At 34.4% G+C, this 24,461-nt stretch overlaps 1 protein-coding gene and 1 long non-coding RNA gene across 2 annotated transcripts in view; one reads left to right on the top strand and one right to left on the bottom strand.

Moving 5' to 3' along the window:
- Positions 1 to 3,567: 3,567 nt before the first annotated feature.
- On the bottom strand, positions 3,568 to 5,265 carry LOC127877352 (uncharacterized). The gene is made up of 3 exons (XR_008048372.1): positions 5,085 to 5,265; positions 4,305 to 4,403; positions 3,568 to 3,946 (listed from the first exon to the last, which is right to left on the bottom strand). It is a non-coding gene; the product is annotated as an uncharacterized LOC127877352 (long non-coding RNA).
- A 6-nt stretch (positions 5,266 to 5,271) lies between these two features.
- The window catches only part of LOC127877351 (kinesin-like protein KIF3A), a 34,952-nt gene continuing 15,762 nt past the window's right edge, over positions 5,272 to 24,461 (top strand). The window contains exons 1-9 of the mRNA XM_052423095.1: positions 5,272 to 5,390; positions 8,998 to 9,087; positions 10,019 to 10,187; positions 14,053 to 14,197; positions 15,675 to 15,759; positions 19,251 to 19,356; positions 19,685 to 19,824; positions 20,449 to 20,646; positions 22,280 to 22,454. Coding sequence (XP_052279055.1) covers positions 5,385 to 5,390; positions 8,998 to 9,087; positions 10,019 to 10,187; positions 14,053 to 14,197; positions 15,675 to 15,759; positions 19,251 to 19,356; positions 19,685 to 19,824; positions 20,449 to 20,646; positions 22,280 to 22,454 — 1,114 coding nt within the window. The 5' untranslated portion in view covers positions 5,272 to 5,384. The remainder of the gene's footprint in view (positions 5,391 to 8,997; positions 9,088 to 10,018; positions 10,188 to 14,052; positions 14,198 to 15,674; positions 15,760 to 19,250; positions 19,357 to 19,684; positions 19,825 to 20,448; positions 20,647 to 22,279; positions 22,455 to 24,461) is intronic.

Below are 24,461 nucleotides of genomic sequence, written 5' to 3'. Positions count from 1 at the left end.
AGCGAATAATGCTTCATGAACATGTTTTATTATTCTTCAACTTTTAAATATCAATCTTATTGAACGCTAATTCAACTCTCCTGTCTCCAGTCGAATCCCACATTTGAAGAATTTGTTTTCGATCAACTGGAATGTGTTTATGCACAAACATTAAAGCGAAGCCATTACGCCGTTCCTCTTTCATAGTAGAACGTGTCAACGTTTTAAGCCTTCGCAATGCGCTAAAACTCCGCTCACATGTACAAGAACCAATAAAAAAATATTATTTCTTAAGTTATTAAATGCATTAAATCAAAAGCGTTTTCAATCATAAACAAATATAAAATGATAATTGATGGAATTTACTTAAACACGGACCGACTGGGATTCGAACCAACGCAGTGACAATATAATAGTGAGCAATGGATACAGAGTCTGACGCCTAAACGATTGCGTCACAGGGGCATATTGCTTATCATGAGGAGTACAAATATTTAACTTAAATCAGTAAAGTTTTTGGCCATTTTTTCAATTTTCTTGTGTAACATTTTGTTTTAGCACTGCGTCACCATTTTCTGTCAGTTGACAGTTCTATCATCAACTTTATTGACTACATGTTTTAAAAAGAAAGACTTGAACTTCTTTATATCAAAAAAGTTTAATACGCGGGATATCATAATTTGAACATTATAATGTAAACAAAGATTCTTACCACCTGAAACGGTCCCGGATTAAACTCGACGCCGGCCATAAAGAGGAGAATTCTAATAAAGGCGAAAACGCCAACCACCCAAAGTGTGTCTAGGTCCAGAATAGACCCAGACCTGACCGCAAAACACCCGATCCTCGCTCGGTACGTTCCGATGTCCACAATGATTGTAACATCGAAGTGTACAGTGCGACGCTTTGTTTAATATACGGATTTTCCTAATCATTTTGCTGAGCCATTTGGCATCAATTGAAGTTATTAAAATAAAATAATTATCTGCCTCAACATAAACCAATTATATTTAATGATAATATTTGTTTGTGAATATCATAGTGCCTCAAATTCATTAAATTGCCTCAATTTCTATAGATTTTATTCTTTGACATAAATTTTCCTTTTTTTCTTGTAATCTCAACATTGCTCTGCAATTTTTAGCCGAGGCAACTGCCTCGGTGTGCCTCAGCGTGGCTACGGCGCTGTAGCTATCATGTATTGTCGGGGTTTTATAACATACCGAATACATAGCTGTTTGCAACCTACCGGTGTATGAGCAGGAAAAAGACTATCAATAAATATGAAAACGTTTTGGCCTGGGGCGAAGCCCCTAGGCCATAGTACTCATAACCGTTTTTAGAGTTGAGCTGACTTGGCTGGCTGCCAAAACAACCACGAATGAATGAATTTGGAAAAGTCCGATTTACCACTTGGCGGTCATTCATGCCAATCAAAGAAGAGGGACCTATACAAACAAATAGGTCCCTGCAAAGAAGTTCTCAATAACCCGCATTGTGAATACAGAACATCACTATATAACATGACAGTGTCATAAAACGTGTAAAAAATATTATTGAAGCAAAATTCCTAAGCATTGGGTACGGCATAGTTTTTATTAGGCGGAGGGATATTGTTTTAGCGTTGTCCGTCTTTCCGTCCGTCCGCAGCCATATCTTGGAAGTGCTCTGGCGGATTTCATTGAGACTTGGTATGAGTATATATTTATATTGATAAAAGGATGATGCGCGCCAAATGGCATTGTAAACCATCTGTTAATAACGGAGTTATGGCCCTTTGTATCTTAAAAAATGATTTTTGTGTGTGTCCGCAGCCATATCTTGGAAGTGCTTTGGCAGATTTCATTGAAACTTGGTATGAGTATATGTATGGATAAGAAGATGATGCACGCCAAATGGCATTGTACACCATTAGTTAATAATGGAGTTATGGCCCTTTGTATCTTAAAAAATGCTTTTTTGAGTGTAAAATATAACACTTTTATGTCCATGAGCATATTGGCGGGGGATATCAATTCAACGAATTTGCTTGTTTAAATTAAGTAAGCATGTTTACAGTCCAAAATGAACCCATTTCACAAGGGAAGATTATGCTAAATTTAATATTTGTCAAATGTATGTCACAGGGGAGACTCATTTTAGATGGGCAAGTAACCAAAGCACGCATGTGCTAATAAATTCCACTACACACCATCAAACACTGATAAAAGTGGAGCATTCTGACAGTTGTTGTTATATATCATTGTATATTTGTTATATATCACATATTGAAAAGTATTTGGGGGGGGGGCAAATGGTAATTTAGTAAAGTAGAATTAATATTACTATACCGTATTTGTCCCATCTAGCGCTTAGAAAATTCTAAAAAATGGAGGGGCGCTTAAAAGGGTACTAAATTGAAGCATAAGACTAGTAAAAAAATTCATCCATAGCGTCTACCTCCGACTCTAATGAGCATGGCGTTTATCATCAAGTTCATGATGTCATCAACAGTGTGCGCGGGTTAGGAATGTTTACAGTTCAGCAAGGTCAACACTAAAAATGTCAGCATTTTAATATATGTCTGCTTTTTGAGGAAATCAAGTGTATAGAAATATCTAGACTCCTAATTGTGGAGAGGAATTACAAACAAAGCGTGAAATAGATAATCCCTCACAGGGCCAAAAACCCTTCTTTGCAAGTGGCCTCTTTTTCTTCCCCTTTCGACGTTAAGAAGACGTACTATATTTCAGACGCAAAAACCATTTTTACACTCAGCTGAGCTATCATAAGAACAAAATAATGTTCTGACCAGGTTCCATGAAGATTGGACAAAAAAATGTGACTTCTAGAGTGTTAACAAAGTTTTACTATAGCCATATAAGGAAAACTGCCCCACCCCGTCGTTGCCATGTTTAGAACCATTTACGAACTCAGCTGAGCTATCATTGAGACAAATGTTACCACAAAGTATTATGAAGATTTGACTATAGATGTGAATTCTAGAGTCAGTGTTAACAAGGTTTTACTATCGCAATGTAAGAAAACTGCCCTGCCCCCTGGCGGCCCTGTTTTTCAAAGAGCCGGAACTCAGCCTAGATATCATTATAACAAATGTTCAGACCAAGTTTCATAAAGATTGTACTGAAAATAAGATTTCTAGAGTGTTAACAAGGTTTTACTTTCCCCATATTAGAAATACTGCCTGGTGGCCATGTTTTTCAACTGACCAGAAACATTTTTGAACTCAGCTGACATAATATTGGGACAAATGTTCTGACAAAGATTCATGAAGATTGGACAAAAAATGCGACTTCAAGAGTGTTAACAAGTTTTTTCCAAAATTTGACCTAGTGACCTTGGTTTTGACCTCACGTGGCCCAGATTCCAACTCGACAAATATATCGTTGGGACAAATCTATTGACCAAGTTTCATGAAGATCAGACAATAATTTTAAATGTGGCCGCAAGAGTGTTAACAAACCAAAATGTTGACAAGGGACGACGGACGATGCATGACAAACAAAAGGTGATCCAAAAGCTAACCATTGAGCACATTGTGCTCAGGTGAGCTAAAAATAGGGATGGAAGGAATAGTCAAAACAAACATCTTTTTGTGCGCTTTTATAACAGTCAGTATGTTAAATTCATACATTAGACTGTAAATTACATTTCATATCGTTAATACTTTCATCATACATGTATTTGTTTATGTCAGCTATTTACATGTATAATGACTCAGATATAGCAAAACAGCACACACCATAATAACCATTGGATCTACATGTGACAAGTTGCATGATGTGTTTTTGTTATTATTATTCATAACACATGCAAATACCTATGAATTCATCATTCAAGTCTTCACAACAAAGTAAATGCACACCTTCAGAAATGAGTTTAAACCACAAACAAACAGTACCTTACACAGTTTTAAAACAAGACTTTACAGGTCATGCTTTCCCCTGAATCGAGTTCTAGTGTCTATCTGCAAAAACAAAACAACAACATTTATACATGTAAAACATGAATAAATTATACAACAAAGGCATAATTATACAATTCAAAAATTATTTATTTGCAAATAAAAACATTAGAGAAATAAGTGGATTAAAAGTGTAGTTCATTGAAAGTACTGATAGGAGACTATTGTGAGTTATAAAATCATGAAACCTTACAATACTAATTATGCTTTCAAATAGTATACTTAAAATAATACATACTGGACACTGGTATTGTTTCTGGAGATTTTTATGAAATTGTATATGACTTATTTACAGGGAATATTTAAACTAACAAATTGAACATATAATATACATAGAATAACTGGATGTTAAGTTTCTAACCTGAGATCTTTTGCACTTATAAAGTGCTTTCCGGTGCTGCTTACATTCATCTGGCATATCCTGACCTCTCTCCATACATTCTCTAGGGGTTTTGTTTTCCTGAAAAAAAGTGATTTATTCCATAAAAATGTCCATTTTATATACCTTTATACATTTGTCTTCAGTTACAGTGGATTACAACTGCGGGAGAACCAGAGCAACTGGACCTGCCAAGTGGTGCTGCAAATACTTTCTCAATAAATGTTTCAAGCGTTTATCAAGTCGTGCTTTGTCCATGTGGAAAAGATAAATATACATTACAATAGCGTGCAAGACAACTGACATGTATCAGGATTATGAGGATATATTAAAATGTCAGAGCCCTCAATCTGTCAAATCTACGGCCGAAATTCGGCCGCATTCCCCCCCCCCCCCTAAAAGTATACTTTTTCCCCTTTTTGGAGGAAAAATTCCCCCTAAAAAAAAAAACGCGTTTTTTTTTATTTTTTTATAGATCTCATGATTACTTTATCTCAATTCTATTTTAATTTAATCTTGTCAAACATACTAAATTATGAAATAAGCAATGAATATAGTGCAAACATGTACAAATGTAATAATTAGAGAGTAAGTTAAAAATCCCCCCAAAAAGGGAAACGCCGCGAAAATTCCCCCTGCTATGGGTAGCGACCCGCTTCCCCTAAAATGGATTGAGGGCCCTGAATGTTATGATATACATCCGAATTGTTTTCATCCGAAAACTCAATAGGAGCCATTTGTTGCATTGAACTGTGATCTTACGACTTTGTAACATTCTGACTGAAGCAGGCAATCAAGTAAATTCCGCCTTATTTTTTCGCAAGCAACTTCGTATTTGAACAGCCCCATGGCGTTTTACACAATAACTCGGAGGATATTAATTGTCCTTGTTTTTTTTGTTATTGCTGTAAGAATTACGCCCCTTTGTTGTTTATTTCAGATCACCAATCAAAAGACAGTGTTTATTGAGTGTGCGTCTGCTAGTAAATATTTCTGTCAAAATTATTTCATATTTCAATTCGATCGAATTTCCAAGAAAATAATACAAAGACGACAGTCACAATGCCTGTATGTAGAGTTCATTTGTTTACTTTAATGCTCTAATAGAAAATTTAAGTAATCATTTTGAATTATTAATTTTATTTTAATTTAATGGTTGTTACTCATGTTAATGAGGTGGGTGGGGAATGTTTATGTAGCCTCTTACTAAGTCTTAGTCTTAAGATATTGTTGGTCAAGTTGATATTCTTACATATATCTTTCACATAATCAATTGCAGCCATCAGGCTGTCCGTGTATTTGACAAAGTATGATGTTTATTAGTTTAAGCATTATAATTTTACCTTGATTTCACTAAAACTTTACTAAACCAGGCTTCTTGAATTTGTGCCTAGCTGGGAACACGGACTCTAGATTACACGGATATGAAACGGGACCGTTACGCCAAATATCTTGTTGTGTCTAAGTCACGTGACCGTGTCGTAACTATCGATCTTCTATCGAAGCGCCGAGGTTATAAATTTGATGTACCCACTCACGTATTTTGTTAAATTATAGTTTCATTTCTAGGCCGATTTTGACAAATTATATATCATTACAAAGCTTACGTAACATAGTTTTCAGATATATAAATATATATTAAGTTTTTCTTTTGATTTCGGCAGCCCGGCGAGTTATAACTTTAACTTTTGCAAATAACATACCGTTTTGGAGTTTTAGAATCTAGATTTACGGTTGACATGTTCGTACTTTATACATAATTGTAGCGTTTATATTTGGAGTTCAGTTTTAAAAATAGCATCTTGCTTAGGAGAATAGAATTCTGTATACGATAGAAAAAAAAATTGTTTAAAAACGAAAGTAATTAAGGAATGAAGGCGGGAAAATGTAGCGCGCGTTCCTAACACACTGAACTGATGCTACGGTCTTGGCGATTATGCTTTTGTTTAGATACCGGCCATTGAATTTCCTTTGCCATGATTATTATATTTTTTATGAAATATATTGAAATATTTTGTTCTAGAGACATATCCATAAAGCTAAGTATTAATGAAGCTTAATAAATTTACGATTTCATCTCTTGATTATAACACAGAAAGGGTGTTAATTTTATGATGAAACAGCGTATACAAATGTATAGCGGACCCTCTTGATATTTTTCGGCTTTGCATACTTCAAATATAATGGGTGTCAAAACATTCATCGTTTGTTGTTTATTATCAAAAAGGTAATTATGTAAAATTATATGAAAGGTTATTAACCATAAATTATCAATTAATTAAAATTATTTAAAGATTCTTGAAAATCACGGTCAACTGTCTATGCATGTATATTGAAATATCTTTATAAGTTAACAGAGTTATAAATATATAGAATTCTAAATTAAAACTCTGTATTATTTGTATTTTTCGGAAAGATTATTTAACCCCGTTGTGGTCAAATGAGAATGCTGTTTTTAATTATGTTGTTCCGTACACTACCATACACTCTTTATAGGACTACGAAATGACGGAGTTTTTTTACCGGTACCCGCTAAATACGTTAAATGTTAAGTATTAGATTTTTTAAATGTTTAAAATGTACATGTATAGGTATTAAGCACTTATAATTATTGTGATTTAGCTGGCTGACATCTATACAGTATTTAGTTTATGGCAATCTGTATGGGCAGATGACTATAAATGTTTTCAATACGCTACATATCTTATAAACGCAAAATTGAGTATTTGGCGTTACATTACTCCAAGAAATGACCACTAATACCACAAGAAGACATGGAGGTATCATAAAAAGTGTAAACTGACCAGACATTGCCACCTGTGGTTAGGGACCAATATACAAGTATAGGTCCCTGCTGTGGCGTATGACACCATAGTGTTATTTAGTATTGGTCGGCACAGTATCTGATCATAACGAGATAATTGGCTTGTGCTGAACACAGGGGCAATAAAACCACAGATCTATCAATAAACAAGATTATTGAGAAATCTTTTATTGAACACCGCGAAAAAAATGCTCAAACCATGGACTCTAGATTACACGGATAAAAAACATGGCAGCATTCTCAGAATCATCACTGCTATATGTGTAATCACCTAACAATTCGTCTTAAAATAATTTATATATTTGAGTTGAAGACGATGTACTGTTGTTTAAGTCTGAATAAACTATCTGTCTGCCTGTCTAAATCCAAGCCGTCATCGTCCCGGTGAAAAAAATCTGATTTTCAATAGTTGGACATGATGCCCTGATGTCAAAATACGAAATGACCCGCGTAACACGGACCGTGATTTTCAAGAATCTTTAATAAATTGATAATTTAAGGTAAATAACATTTCAAATAATTATACATAATTACCTTGTTGATAATAAACAGCAAACGATGAATGTTTTTGACACCCATTTTATTTCAAGTATGCATGCAAAGCCGAATAATATCGAGAGGGTCCGCTATATACGCTGTTTCATCATAAATTTTACAGCCTTTCTTTGTTATAAACAAGAGCTGAAATCGTTAATTTATTAAGATTCATTTATAATAAGCTTTATTGATATGTTTCGTGGAAAAAAAATCTACAATATATTCCCTAAAAAATATAATAAGATGGCAAAAGAAATTAAATGGCCGGTTTCTAAACAAAAGCATAATCGCCAAGACCGTAGCATCAGTTCAGTGCGTTAGGAACGCGCGCTACATTTTCCCGCCTTCATTCCTTAATTACTTTCGTTTTTAAACATTTTTTTTTTCTATCGTATACAGAATTCTATTCTCCTAAGCAAGATGTAATTTTTAAAACTGAACTCCAAATATAAACGCTACAAATTGGTATTAAGTACGAACATGTCAACCGTAAATCTAGATTCTAAAACTCCAAAACGGTATGATATTTGCAAAAGTTTAAGTTATAACTCGCCGGGCTGTCGAAATCAGAAGAAAAACTTAATATATATTGATATATCTGTTTGCTACGTAACGTAAGCTTTCTAATGATATATAATTTGTCAAAATCGGCCGAGAAATGAAACTATAATAATTTAACAAAAGACGTGAGTGGGTACATCAAAATGTATAACCTCGGCAGTTCGCTGTACGCTAATTGTAAAAGATCGATAGCCACAACACGTTAAAACGCGCGGTGGTAAAACATAAAATGTGTATTTCTTGTGTTTAACTCGCTATAAATCCATTAATAACAACGGGAATATACTAAAAGTTATATTTTTTTGAAAGAGGAATTAACAAGCAACAAGATAACGTATAAACCAATAAAATCGGATGAATAGTTTTTGCATAAGATTGAATTTACTACAGTAAGGGTCAAAAACTCGATTCATCTCCTGTCAATATACACTCCGTGCTGGGAAACACTAGAGACTCTGCAAAATCATTCAGACACATTTTACACTTTAAAAATGTCTAACAAGCAACAGTACAATTTTAGACACATTGCATTATTTTAAATGTTAACTTCATTTCTGTTAGATTTACAAATTTCCAAGTTTATAAGACAATGTGTGTTTTTGAGGTTTAACGGTATAAGGGTCAATTCCATATGATTGTGTAGAGCCAGACCCTTTTCTTGGTGTCTATGAATCAAATCTCAGAAAACACTTTTAAAATGCTGTTGAAAAATGTATGTTGTAAAGAGCCAAAGCTTTCAACATTTTTTTTCAGGAAAATGATTCAGACAATGTGCGGGTTTGTGTTCGATGTCGTCCCATGAATGAGAAAGAAAAAGAGCAGGGATGTATTCAAGTAGTGAATGTAAGATTATTATAGAAACTTATTCTTCAAGTTTTGATATTTGATGTGAACAATAGATTTAAATTAGGGCAGTGAGACTGACACCAGTAAAAACTAGAGGCTTAACCCTTAAAGTGCTGAATTGATTTCAACTGTATTATTTGCGGGTGCTGGATTGTTTTATGATAAACAGAAGTTATACTATTAGTTTGCTGAAACTGATGTAAAATTATGAATACATGCATAGTCTGCATGAAAATTGAACTGTGTTATGTGTACATTATGACTTATCAATCAACTGAAAAAAATGATAATAACTTATAAATATGTTACCATGGTTACCACAGCCACATTTTACTTACAGCATTCAGAATTTGAGATTAAGTTTGTTCAAATATAAAAAATGCGAAATATTAAAGACTGTTGCTGTTATTTAAAAAAATGATCAGTGTTACTTGCAATATAACTATTTATAAAGAGTTGTTTTTATAAGAAAGCAATCCCATTATGTTGCCATGGTAACACAACTGGAAAGGTAAAACATTCTTCTTTGTTTAAATTATCATCAGAATTTTACATTCTCTTATGTTTTGGGCTTTTTAAGCACTGAACAAAAATCTTATTGGATGGGCACCTAAAATGTCAGTCAAAATTATTGTGATAATTTAATAAAATAAAAATCAATGGAAAATCATGTAAAAATATGTTTAAAATAGTAATGATTCCTTTTTTTAAATGAGTATTTTTTTTTGGAAAATTAATCCAAGTATGTCGCTGTTAAATTGATACAAGAGCTAAAGCTATAAACATTATTTTTGCAGAAATAGTAACCACCCTTTCAACTATGTGCGTAATCAGGGACCTATACTGTTTGTATAGGTCCCTGGCGTAATTGATCATTTTGCAACTGAATGGCAATCTTGTACACTGGCAATTTTTACTAATTGTTCAGGTTGACACAGTAAGAAAGAACGTAACAGTCAACCACAAAGAGAGCAGCAGAGGGGAACCTCCTAAGACCTACTCCTTTGACAATGTCTATGCACCAGATGCCAAGCAGGTGGACATATACAATGAGACGGCGAGGCCAATTGTGGACTTTGTCCTGGAGGGATACAATGGTAAATGGTCGAACATGTTCTCATGTTGAGGATGACTTGTTTAACTGTTGAATTTCAGATACAGTGTAAATAATTATTATTATGCAGGACATGGGCCAATTTTCATTGGAAAAATTAAGAAGAGCACATCCTAATATAAGATATTCCTTTTCACCTTTGTAAATACTGGAAAAGATGTCTAACAGGTCAGATTTTCATACAATCTAATCAAAAATTGTTATTTTCATTTAAAATATCACAAAGTGTCAGTAAATTGTTGATTTTGTCACCCTGAGTACATGCGAAAACTTACATTTTGATAATATCTTGTTATTTATCTTTAAGCATAATTGAGTGTGCTGTTATTTTTAGCTCGACTATTATATATGAAATATATATAGTGGATGGAGCTAACCTACTCACCCCTGCGTTGGCGTTTGCCTGAGCCTGCAAATGTTAAAGTTTGCGTACTACCCCAAATATTTTCAATGTCCCTTCACACATTGCTTTCATATTTTGCATACTTCTTCACCAACATGACCCCAACCTATAAACAAGAGCACACAACTCTATCAAGCTTTTTTTACTAATGATGGCCCTTTTTCCACTGAAAATACAGTCAATCTTGTGGATGCGACCACTTGTATTAAGCAACCTTTGTCTTATGCGACCATTTTGAAATCCCACGGAGCTTTTTCGCTATATAATGATATTGTATTCAGCGACTTTTGTCTTACGCGACCAGCGACCGCTGATTTCTATGTATTTTGATGTCCAAATCTTGAATTAAGCGACCACTAGGAGGTAAAAGTGGTTAATGTATTGATCTTTCAGGGACAAATTCGTGTTAATTGTTTATCTAAGCCGATTAGATGTACTGTTACACCGCTGCTTTGTTTTCACACCAACCATTATGATTATGCTTTGTCTCGTTGACCGGTTCTGACCGGTATTGTTGTAGACTGCATATCAATTTGTACGTTTAGAGACAACACTGATTTTTCCCGAGTATAGATAACAGGTGCAGAAACAATGCACTGTACGCGACAAACATTTCCTGAGAAGTGCGGAAAATAATATATTAATCGGCAACAACTGTCGAAATCCGTTCATTACCAATTTGTAACTATGCTGATTAGTAGATATTTGTTAGCCAATCACATTGTTATTTACTTAATAAATTTTCCAATCAAGTCTGTTTGTTTGTTTTCAATTGACGTGTTTTAATTTTTTCAGCTCATTATGTATCATAATCGAGTCAGATTTCCTTAAGCGTACATGCAGAAATTAAAATGTCAAAACGAAAAGTGTTAACGTTGAACGAGAAAATTCGGGTTTTGGAATTGTCAAAGGGTAAAAGTGCACGTAAAATTGCAGATTAGTTTGGAGTCGGTAAAACTCAAATTCAGAACATTCTTAAGCGTAAAGCCGAGGTGCTTGAAGACGTGGAAAATTATGTCAGGTGAAAAAAAACGCGAAAAATATTTCCTTGTCTATGTTGTTTTTGCAAATAAATATGTACAAACAATTCATTTATAATATATGATAATTTATAATAAAGTGAAAACATAAAACACATTATAAGTAAAATATTGTTTATGTATTGTGTTTATATTCATTTTATTATAAAAGTTAAAATCATTGTTGACAAAAGAGATTATCCTTCATATAGATTCAAATTGAGGGTAAGCATTCTTCCAGAATGGCCTTTTTTATTTAAAGACCATTTTATTAAGAGACCACTTTTGATTACTCCCTTGAGTGGTCTCTTAATACAAGATTGACTGTATGCATATTATTTATAACTCTGTTAAAGTTTGCGTACCACCCCAAATATTTTCAATGTCCCTTGACATATTGCTTTCATATTTTGCATACTTCTTCACCAACATGACCCCAACCTACAAACAAGAGCAGACAACTCTATCAAGCTTTTTATGCCTCCTTTCAAAGAAAAGGGGACTGTCCGTCTCTCTGTCTGTCTGTCTGTCTGTCTGTCTTTCCGTTACACTTTGCGTTTAGGATTCGAAAAATGCTCATAACTTCTATGTCCCTTGAGATATAACCTTCATATTTGGTATGCATGTGTATATGGATAAGGCCTTTCCATACGCAAATTTTTTTTTACCCCTGTGACCTTGAACTTAGGGTCCGTGTTAAGGTTTCGAAATCTGCGTTTAAGTTTCGAAAAATGCTCATAATCTCTATGTCCCTTGAGATATAACCTTCATATTTGGTATGCATGTGTATATGGACAAGGCCTTTCCATACGCACAAAATTTTATTTTACCCCTGTGACCTTGACCTTGAACGAAGGGTCCGCGTTTAGGTTTCGAAATCTGCGTTAAGGTTTCGAAAAATGCTCATAACTTCTATGCCCCTTGAGATATAACCTTCATATTTGGTATGCATGTGTATATGGACAAGGCCTTTCCATATGCACAAAAGTTTTGACCCCTGTGACCTTGACCTTGAAGTAAGGGTCCGCGTTTAGGTTTCAAAATTTGCGTTTAGGTTTTGAAAAATGCTCATAACTTCTATGTCCCTTGAGAAATGACCTTCATATTTGGTATGCATGTGTATAAGGACAAGGCCTTTCCATACGCACACAAATTTTGTTCCCTGTGACCTTGACCTTGAATCTAGGGTCCGCGTTTAGGTTTCGAAATCTGCGTTTAGGTTTCGAAAAAAGCTCATAACTTCTATCAAGCGTTTATAGGGGGCATAAGTCATCCTATGATGACAGCTCTTGTTGTACTAATTATGACCCTTTTTCCACTTAGAATATGCATGTTATTGATAAATCTTTGTTAAAGTTTGCCTACCACCCCAAATGTTTTCAATGTCCCTTGACATATTGCTTTTATATGTTGCATACTTCTTAACCAACATGACCCAAACCTATAAACAAGAGCAGGCAGCTCTATCAAGCATTTTGTAACAATTATGGCCCTTTTTTCACTTAGATTTTTATGTTTAAGTTTGCGTAGCACCTCAAATATTTTCTATATCCCTTGACATATTGCTTTTATATTTTGCATACTTCTTAACCAACATGACCCCAATCTATAAACAAGAGCAGACAACTGGATCAAGCATTTTGTATGAATTATGGCCCTTTTTCCATTTGCAATATGCATATTACTTTAGTTACATTGCCATAACTTTTTATTTATGATCAGATTTTATTAATACTTTCACAAAACAACACTTACCTGAATACCACAATGGATTCCACCCAAACAATACCCCACGCCCCAACCCAGAATCCCTACCCCCTCCCCCTGCCCCCCCCCCAAAAAAAAAAAATTTGTTTCATCTAATAAATGACCACACCCCACATTATACCCCCCTCTCAACCACCCCTTCCCCCCCCCCCCCAATTTGTTTTTTTTTGCTTTGTTTTTTTTTTAAAGATCGTCTAATAAATTATTGAATATGAACAATTACCCAATGATGGCTTACATTATACTGTCAAGCGCTTGAATAGTCGAGCAAGCTCTCCTCTGACAGCTCTTGTTTACCAGCTTGCCAATGCCACCAAAATAATAAATAAACTATATATGAATCCATATCCTGTTGATCTCTTTTCCTGCATCTTGCAAATAGTATGTATTTTCTGACATCTGAGCGCTTACTTGTATTGTTATTTTTTCTCTAAAGTTCATGGTTTATTTGTTGGTGGATATTTATTTTTTAGTGATTTAGAGGAAGAGAAAGTCAGTAACAGTAGTTACTTGAGCTTAGACATTGCATTTAGAGGTAAACATTTAGGACAGTGTTTAAAGCAATTATCTGTTATAAATTAGGTTTCAATTAAAACATTATTTTATATAAAGATTGTATATGATACTGTAAAATGTTTATGTTTATAAATAATTTTCAGGTACAATATTTGCATATGGACAGACTGGTACCGGAAAAACATTTACAATGGAAGGTGTGCGGGCAGTACCAGAACTCAGAGGGGTTATACCCAACTCATTTGCTCACATCTTTGGTCACATTGCAAAGGCTGAAGGAGATGCAAGGTTAGTATGCTGATTATGTCAATTGTTGAGCCTTAAACTGCTTAATGTTTAATGCGTTATTTTAAATGTTTAAACTATTACAAACGCTCCACACACAGCCCACCAAGGCCAAAACACCCTTTTTATACCCCCACAAACGTTTTGGGGTATATATAGGAGTGAGCTTGTCTGTCTGTCGGTCGGTTGGTCTGTCGGTCGGTAGGTCCATATTAAGTGTCTGCTCTCTAATTCAAGTTGTTGCCAATCTTCACCAAACTTGGTCAGAAGTTGTATTTAGATGATGTCTAGGTCAAGTTCGAATATGGGTCATGCCAGGTCAAAAACAAGGTCAGGGGGTCACTTAGTGCGTTAAAAACATTGAGTATGGTGTCCGCTCTCTTATTCAAGTAGTTTTCATCAGAGTTTCACCAAACTTGGTCAGAAAGTGTATCTAGATGATGTTTAGGTAAAGTTCGACTATGGGTCATGCCGGGTCAAAAACCAGGTCTCGGGGTCACTTAGTGCGTTTAAAACATTTAGTTTAAAACATTTAGCGGACCTGGTGTCCGCTCTCTAATTCAAGTAGTTTTCATCAGAGCTTCACCAAACTTGGTTAGAAGTTGCATTTAGATTTATGTGTCGGTCAAGTTCGAACATGGGCCATGCCGGGTCAAAAACTAGGTCATGGTGTCACTAAGTGTGTTTTAAACATTGAGCATGGTGTCCGCTGTTTTTTGTGAAGACAACATGCAAAATGTTCCGTGTCAATGCGGCATGTGGGGGTATTCATCATGTCTGTGACAAAGCTCTAGTTGGGGAAGGGGCCATAGCCTTTTTTAGGGGAAAAATAGTGCTTTTTTTTTTTATTTGGGGAAAATAAGAAATTTGTATTTCATTTGGATAATGGAGTTGATACATGAAATAAATTATATTGGGTAGTCACAAAGTTAAGTCGTAATAACTTTTTAATGTAATATATTCATAGCTTTTGCATTCAGCTCGTTCCGTCATTCACCATGGTCACGAATGACAAAATTATGTCATGCTTCGCGAGGTAAGCACAGCTAATTTGATCAATACGCCTACCCCTCTAGGAGAATAATACGGGAGGTAATGAAAGGCATATGCAACCAATACGAATACCCCCCCCCCCCCAGGAGACTTTTAACAGCTCTGGGTTTTTCCAGCCTAATAGAAGGCTTGACAAGAAAACAATTATAACTTTTATATGAAGTTTAGATATTATTTTTGGTGGGGAATTTTTCCAGTATTGGGGAAAAGTTTGGTCAAATTAGGGGAAAAAAGTAGTTACTTCGGTTGGGGAAGTGGCCGATATTGGGCTTCTTCAAAGAAAGTTTTTTTTGGTCCTGCCAACTAACAGTGTGTTTACATTTGTTGTTTACACATGAATCCAGCACATAAACTTATGATTGGATTTATCAGAAGCATGGTTAATTATTTGTCAGAAAGGAAATCTAAATTATGTGTGTTTGTGTAGGTTTCTGGTCAGGGTGTCTTACTTGGAGATCTACAATGAAGATGTCCGAGATCTTCTAGGGAAAGATCAGAATCAGAGATTAGAGGTACAGTTTTTGCTTGTACAATGCAATTTTAACCATTATTATACGCCCTTTAAATCTAAGCATTACTGTGAATTAAATACACTAATTCAACCTTAAAGAAAACTTAAAGGGCCAAATAAAAATGGAACTAATAGCAATATTATACATGTATAGATATGGAACGCCATAGCTGCCTTAACATGAAAACGTATGTTTCATTACTATATATATAATTATATGATTATTATTGTCCATTATATGCTGCTCATTGTCCATTATATGATGCATATAGTCCATTATATGATGCTCACTCTCCATAATATATTGCTCATTGTCCTTTATACGATGCTCATTGTCCATTATATGATGCGCATAGTCCATTATATGTTGCTTACTGTCCATTATATGCTGCTCATTGTCCATTATATGATGCGCATAGTCCATTATATGATGCTCACTCTCCATCATATGTTGCTCATTGCCCATTATATGATGCTCATTGTCCATTATACGATGCTCACTCTCAATTATAAGTTGCTCACTCTCCATCATATGATGCTCATTTTCCATTATATGATTCTTATTGTCCATTATATGCCGCTCATTGCCCATTATATGATGCTCATAGTCCATTATATGCTGCTCACTTTCAATTATATGATGATTACTCTCTATTATATGATGTTCACTTTCAATTATATGATGCTCACTCTCAATTATATGAAGCTCACTCTTAATTATAGGATGCTCACTCTTAATTTTACGATGCTCATTCTCAATTATACGATGCTCATCGTCCATTCCATGATGCTCACTCTCCATTATATGATGCTCATTGTTCATTATACGATGGTCACGGACTCACGATCCATTATATTATGCCGATTGTCCATTATATGAATATCATTGCCCATTATATGATGCTCACTGTTTATAATATGATGCTCATAGTTCAATGTATGATTGATTATGATGTCTGGTCCATTTGCTATATTCTGGTGCTAGTTCTTTATTATATGCTCATTATTTATTTTTATGCAATGCTCAGATTCTATTTTAAACAATGATTGGAGGACTGGAGGCTATTTAAATTTCCATGTTGATGAATTGTTATTGTTAAGGCTAAATTGTTCATGGTGATGTGAAAATTTTAATCGATATGATAGATACATGCGGCTGACCGAGTTCAAGTGTGTCAACGATTCAAACATGATTCCCTGGCCAACAAAAAATGCTAACAGTGCATGGAGGCCAATTTCTTTTTTCGACAGTTTTGCGGACGGCCATGCTTCTTTAGTTAGCTAATATATAATGGAAAGTGAGCACCATATAATGTACAATGAGCATCATATAATTGAAAGTGAGCATCGTATAATTGAGAGTGAGCATCGTATAATTGAGAGTGAGCATCATATAATGGAGAGTGAGCATCGTATAATTGAGAGTGAGCATCATATAATGGAGAGTGAGCATCGTATAATTGAGAGTGAGCATCATATAATGGAGAGTGAGCATCGTATAATTGAGAGTGAGCATCATATAATTGAGAGTGAGCATCATATTACGGAGAGTGAGCATCGTATAATTGAGAGTGAGCATCATATAATGGACAGTGAGCATCGTATAATTGAGAGTGAGCATCATATAATGGAGAGTGAGCATCGTATAATTGAGAGTGAGCATCATATAAGGGAGAGTGAGCATCATATAATTGAGAGTTAGTAGCATATAATTGAGTGTGAGCATCATATAATGGAGAGTGAGCATCATATAATGTACAATTAGCATCATATAATTGAGAGTGAGCATCATATAATGGAGAGTGAGCATCATATAATGGAGAGTGAGCATCATATAATGGAGAGTGAGCATCATATAATGGACAATGAGCATCATATAATTTACAGTGCATGGAGGCCAATTTCTTTTTTCGACAGTTTTGCGGACGGCCATGCTTCTTTAGTTAGCTAATATATAATGAAAAGTGAGCACCATATAATGTACAATGAGCATCATATAATTGAAAGTGAGCATCGTATAATTGAGAGTGAGCATCATATAATGGAGAGTGAGCATCATATAATGGAGAGTGAGCATCGTATAATTGAAAGTGAGCATCGTATAATTGAGAGTGAGCATCATATAATGGAGAGTGAGCATCATATAATTGAAAGTGAGCATCGTATAATTGAGAGTGAGCATCGTATAATGGAGAGTGAGCATCATATAATGGAGAGTGAGCATCATATAATTGAGAGTGAGCATCATATAATTGAAAGTGAGCATCGTATAATTTAGAGTGAGCATCATATAATGGAGAGTGAGCATCGTATAATGTAAAGTGAGCATCATATAATGAACAATGAGAATTATATAATGGACCGTTAGCATCATATCATGGTAAATTATCATCATACTATCATTAATTATTGACGTATAATGCCATAGTAACATCATATAATGTAAAATCAACATCATATACTGATAATGATAGTCATGTAATATACTTTGTCATGTTAAGGCAGTTATGGCGTTCCATATATAGAGAAGAATAGTAATGATACTGTCTTTACGTCATGTAAGTTTATCGATTGGATATGCTTATCTTGAGAAAGAAAATATTGCATTGTTTTAATCTTATATAAACCCAACTGTTTAATTGCAGCGTCCCTCAGCAAAATAAATTCTCCCGTTGAAGTTATTCCCCCAGTGGCAAAATACCATTAAATGATAAAGTTCAATAATGTGGACTGTAGCTTCTGCAATAAAGGCCGACTGTGTCTTTGTTTTATCAAGCCAAAAGTATCCGATATCCTATAATTATAACAAAATGATTAACAGTAATTATTGATTTTAGAACACTGATAATCGGATGTTTCTCATACTGCAGATATAAAGATCTTTTTTGTTTTGAACTTATCAATGCTTCCTATTGCTGTTTCAGTAAATTATAATGAATATACTTAAATATATCTTACATTACAATTTACCAATTTTGGTGAAACAAATAAGTTTTCCCCCAAAAGCAACTTTATGCGCTTAAATATGATGCTTAAATATACATTAAGCGATTTCTGGAAGCTGCCATTTGTGATAGTGATTGTTAGACATAATATCAGGATGCACATTTAATCAGGATTTCAAACCATTAAAATATATATAAATTGTGTACTTAAAGCAATTGCCTGTATTTTTGCAGTTGTCAAATAATTGCCTACTAAGCCCTCTAAGTAATTTTTTATGTAACCCTCATTCTTTTACTTAGAAACTTTTTGTTTGTCGGAACATGTTGCAGTGGTTCGGAACAAGTTGCAGTGGTCAAGCAGCATCTGCTTGGCTGATAAGTTAGCTTGGAAATGGTCAATGAGAAAGTTGGTTGCTATCTGTTAAGTGTGTTTACCTTAAGATGGGGTTTTATTTAGTTTAGAGCCACTGCAAACTACATGCGAGGTCATCCTATTGCATATATATGAACTGTTCTATTAACACTGGTCTTGGTTGTTTCTAAACAGGTGAAAGAGCGACCTGACATAGGAGTGTATGTGAAAGATCTATCCTCTTTTGTGGTCAACAATGCAGATGATATGGACAGAATCATGACACTTGGAAACAAAAACAGTTTGTTTATCTGCTTAACTTGCCATTCATCAGCATATGTCAGATGTAAAATCATAAATGTTTAAAGCACACTCATGTATACTGGTAATCACTAAGTCTTCTCTAAAACAACTGAGATACTAGACGCAAAGAATCAATCTTACGGCATTATATTTTAAATAAATTTTCTGCTTTGATAATAACATATTTTGATTAATTCCAGAAAAAGAAATGAGACGTGAGAATCCACAATAACTTGTGTTTTGTCACAAGATAAATAATAATTAAAAAAAAATAAAAGTTACAAACACGCATTCTAAGTTCTATAGCTCTATATTTCTCTTGCCAGGAATGACAGGGGCCACAAACATGAATCTGCACAGCTCCAGGTCTCATGCCATATTCACAGTCACCATTGAATGCAGCGACAAGGGTCTGGATGGTGAACAGCATATCAGAGCGGGAAAACTACATCTTGTTGATCTGGCTGTAAGTTATTGCAGTTTATTTATGGCTTTTGATATTGTGTATTTATTTTTACATTTTGCACAACACTACTGTGTAGAATACTTTGTGTGTGTGTTTTTTTATACCCCCACAGACTGGGACTTATAAAGCTAGCAAATCTGCAGAGAGTACTTATGACCTGTAGATAAAGATATTTTTAAGTTGTAAATCACCCTGTCTTGTAAAGTCATAGTTTTTTAGCACCTTTAACTGATTATTGCCAATATTTTACAAAATAATACAAAATGATATATTAAGATTACAAAGTAAAAAATGAAAACAATACAAAAAGACTGAAGACTGCTAAACATAGTACATAAACGGAAAAATTTAAAAATAAAAACAGGACATGCACTTAAATTCATTGAAAGTGAAACCAATATGTTTGCAATGATACTTAGTTTCTAATATTTGACCATTATCGTTTTTTTTTATCAGTATAAAATTATTTATCAAGAATTTAGTATACCAATAATGTGTTTATAATTTTATTTGTTAATTGAAACATGTGATTGCATGATCCAACACATTGACAAACTACCATGGACTAACAGAAAGGTGGAGAGATCTGAATACCAGTCCTGATTTTGCCGTGTTCATCCACAGGGCTCAGAACGCCAGGCCAAGACTGGTGCCACAGGTCAGCGACTGAAGGAAGCCACCAAAATCAATCTGTCCCTATCCACTCTGGGTAATGTCATCTCGGCTCTAGTGGACGGGAAGAGCAGCCACATTCCGTACAGGAACTCCAAACTGACCAGGCTGCTGCAGGATTCCCTCGGGGGCAACTCAAAAACTACCATGGTAACTCATCAAGTTTGTGACTTTTTTTCTGTAAAGTAACATAACCGCTAATGACATAACCTTTCTTTGTTCTAAAATAGCTGTTTAGTAAGAGCCTGTATAAGGCAACTAAACTAATATTTTAGTTATAGTTGCCTCATAGGCACTCTTACTTATTAGCTAGTGATTCAAAAAGCTTCCTCATAGGCACTCTTACTAATCAGCTATTGATTCAAAAAGCTTGCCACCTAACTTAAACATAAAATACCATCGATTTTATTTTGCTAAAATAGCTGATTGTGTAGTATTCTCTTGTTATTCAAACTCTTAAATGGTAACCCTAGGGTATTCCCTCTTAACTTTGGCCATAAAATAATCTTTGTCTGGAATAAAATATCTTGATGTATTTTTAAGCTGTAAATGCTTTAGGCAGAATATGAATAACAATATTGATGTTAAAACTATTTAATTGAAATGTAACTATTTATTTAAATATGAATAAGTTTACTTTTTTATGTCCCCCACCCACTATAGTGGGGGACATATTGTTTTTGCCCTGTCTGTTGGTCTGTACGTTGGTCTTAAAGCTCCAACTTTAACATTTGCAATAACCTTTTCAATATTCAAGATAGCAACTTGATATTTGGCATGCATGTGTACCTCATGGAGCTGCACATTTTGAGTGGTGAAAGGTCAAGGTCATCCTTCAAGGTCAGAGGTCAAATATATGTGGCCAAAATCGTTCATTTAATGAATACTTTTGCAATATTGAAGATAGCAACTTGATATTTGGCATGCATGTGTATCTCATGAAGCCGCTCATTTTGAGTGGTGAAAGGTCAAGGTCATCCTTCAAGGTCAGAGGTCAAACATGTGGCCAAAATCGCTCATTTTATGAATACTTTTAGCATTATTGAAGATACCAACTTGATATTTGGCATGCATGTGTATCTCATGGAGCCACACATTTTGAGTGGTGAAAGGTCAAGGTCATCCTTCAATGTCAAAGGTCAAATATATGGGGACATGGTGTTTCACAAACACATCTTGTTTAAATATGGGGTACAGCTGTATCATGTTTGAATAGTTTTTATGCCTCTTAACTTTGAAGTTTTTTTCCGTAATAACCTTTTCCTGGAGTTTTTAAAATAAAACGCTTTCAGATATTGAGCTGAATTTTGGTATGTGAGTCGACCTACATGACTAACAGATGAAGTGTGAGTTTTTTTCTGGGTCATGTTTCACAAATGCAGGTCTTGTCATCTGTGAAATCAAAATTAAATTAACTGCTTGTTCATGTTTAAGTTAATTTAACTGAACACATATAGTAGTTTTGTTCGCTATTAAGGTATTTTGACAGCTTGAAGTTTTTTTCTGTTTTGATATGCTTTTAGCCACTTATAGTATACTGTCGTTATAAAGAAAACTGATAAATAAAAATAAAATCACCATATTTAATTGTGCTGCATTGGACAAAGGTTTTACCACTTTGTTGCTTGTAGTTAAAATAATCCTCTATAACTTGTCTGTGATATAAAATTTTAAGGAAGTGATAAAAGAAATCTCATCTTTGTATTAGGACCTTTCAAATAGATGTTGAACCTTTCTGTTACTAGTAGTCATCATAATACATTGCAACTTGTTTATAATCTAGATTGCAAATGTGGGTCCGGCTGATTACAACTATGATGAGACAATAAGCACGCTGCGTTACGCCAACCGTGCCAAGAACATCCAGAACAAGGCAAAGATCAATGAAGACCCCAAGGATGCCCTCTTGAGGCAGTTCCAGAAAGAAATTGAAGAACTTAGAAAGCAGCTTGAAGATGGTACGCTACGGTTGACAATACTTTTTTTGGCGCGGGTGGGGAGAATACATTGAAAAAGCCTTAGCAGTTTACTTTCACATTAATTGAGAGGTTTATCGTCAATAAGGGTAAAACGGAAATTTAGAGAGATTTGCTGTCTTGATATGGTATATGCTTTCTTCCTCAACCTGTTTTCATTAGATCTTCACTTAAGTTTTTGAAATTGTTTATTATTATCATTAAATGGAGTCCATGTTCAATTACCAGCCCCATCCCACTTGGCACCTAGGCATGATGAGTTATGCAGGGGTTTTTCTGCCAATTTTGGGAAAAGGAGTCTGACCAAATTGGGAATTTTTTATCGACAAAATTGGCCATTTTGGGAATTTTTGCTTCGATGAAACTGCTCATTTGGGAATTTTTTTTGAATTTATCATGCTTAAATAATTCAGTGGTTTAACAAATATATTTATTTTTATTTGTTGTTTTGTCTTCTTTATATAAACAGATGCAATATTGGGCATGTTCAACGTTTACTGCAGTTTTGTTTTTCAGTTACAGTTACACTCTGAGATAAGAACTGAACAGTCAAAACCTTATAGCAGATATTTTTGACAAAAACAAACACTGGTTAGTCACACAAGTTACAAGACACTTCATTCTTAAAAAAAAAAAAAAAAATAGTTTTTTTTGTTTGTTTTTTTTAATTGGGAAAAAAAATATTTCGGTTTGGTATCGGGTCCGTTTGCTTTGGGAGTGCCTCCGTCGTTTCTCTGGAGGCGCAGACAGTGCTGAAAAACCATTGTTATGGCACTTAAATTATTGCGCTTTCAGTGATTCATTTTGACAGACGCACGTTTTTTTCTGGGGACGCATCATTCACAAACATGTGCGTTCTCGGGACGCATTGTTTAAAAACTCTGAATTTCAACGTTGTCAATATTGTACATGATACCGAGTACGATTCATGGATATATAGCAAAACAAATGTCAACACCGTTTTGAAAAGTAGAACGGAAATCACATTACTACATTTGAAATGTAATACGCATATTTTGATTGGTTGAAATATATCGATTAATCAATCAGTTAGACGTTTTATTAAAAGTTCGTTGGACGATTAATTGGCTGTCCCGGATTGTAAACAAAGAAAACGCGCGACCGAAAAAGGTTTTCAAAATTGATCCTCAACAATTTAATTGCTGTGTAGATATTTATCGATAACACAACCTCAATGCAAACCGTGTGGTTTAAATATGAAGAATAAACAGCGGAAAACACAGTTTGAGTTCGTCTGTTGTGCGCGCAGACAGTTATTATTTATATAGTAAAGCGATGTTATCATTCTTTTTTGGATTAATTGTTGTTTTTTCTAAAGTGACAATTAAAATTTGCAATTTCTGAAATAAATAGCATCTTTTATTTTTATACGGTACATACATTATAGTGATACAGATCATACAGTATTCCATCCTATGTTACGTAGAATGAAAGTACATATAACAACACAGACATCTGCTGTTTATACTACTTTTCACCAAAAAATGAGAAACACTAGTCATCCAATTTATTAAAAGTCTAGACAGTCCTAATTGTTAAAGATGTTAAAAGTTCTCTGTTAAAGATGTTATATGTTTCACTGTTTGTTAATGTTATTAAAAGTAAAACAAATACAGATTTTACTTGCTATAAACTTATTTAAGCTGTAAAATTGCTAAGGTGTATAATGTTAAGTAGATTATTTGTAACGAATTTACAAAGACACAATCTGGGACCCATTGTTTTCAGTTTGGACCCATTGTTTCAAAATATGCAAGTCCCAGGGACTCATTGATGTAGATTTCAAAATGAATCACTGCGCTTTGTTAATTTTTTTAACTTAAATTTTGTCGGATCATATCTCAAAACTAAAAAAGGTGTGACCTTAAAATTAAATACTTGTAGGTATCAGTTGGTCGATCTCAGTGAGGGGATGCTCAGTGCACAAGAACCATAACTTCTGCTCCCCTATTTTTGGAATTATTGCCC

This window comes from Dreissena polymorpha, chromosome 4 (genome assembly GCF_020536995.1).
Source record: "Dreissena polymorpha isolate Duluth1 chromosome 4, UMN_Dpol_1.0, whole genome shotgun sequence".
Classification (NCBI taxonomy): Eukaryota; Metazoa; Mollusca; class Bivalvia; order Myida; family Dreissenidae; genus Dreissena; species Dreissena polymorpha.
The sequence above is the reverse complement of the archived record's forward strand: the minus strand, read 5'-3'. Positions and strand labels throughout refer to the sequence as shown.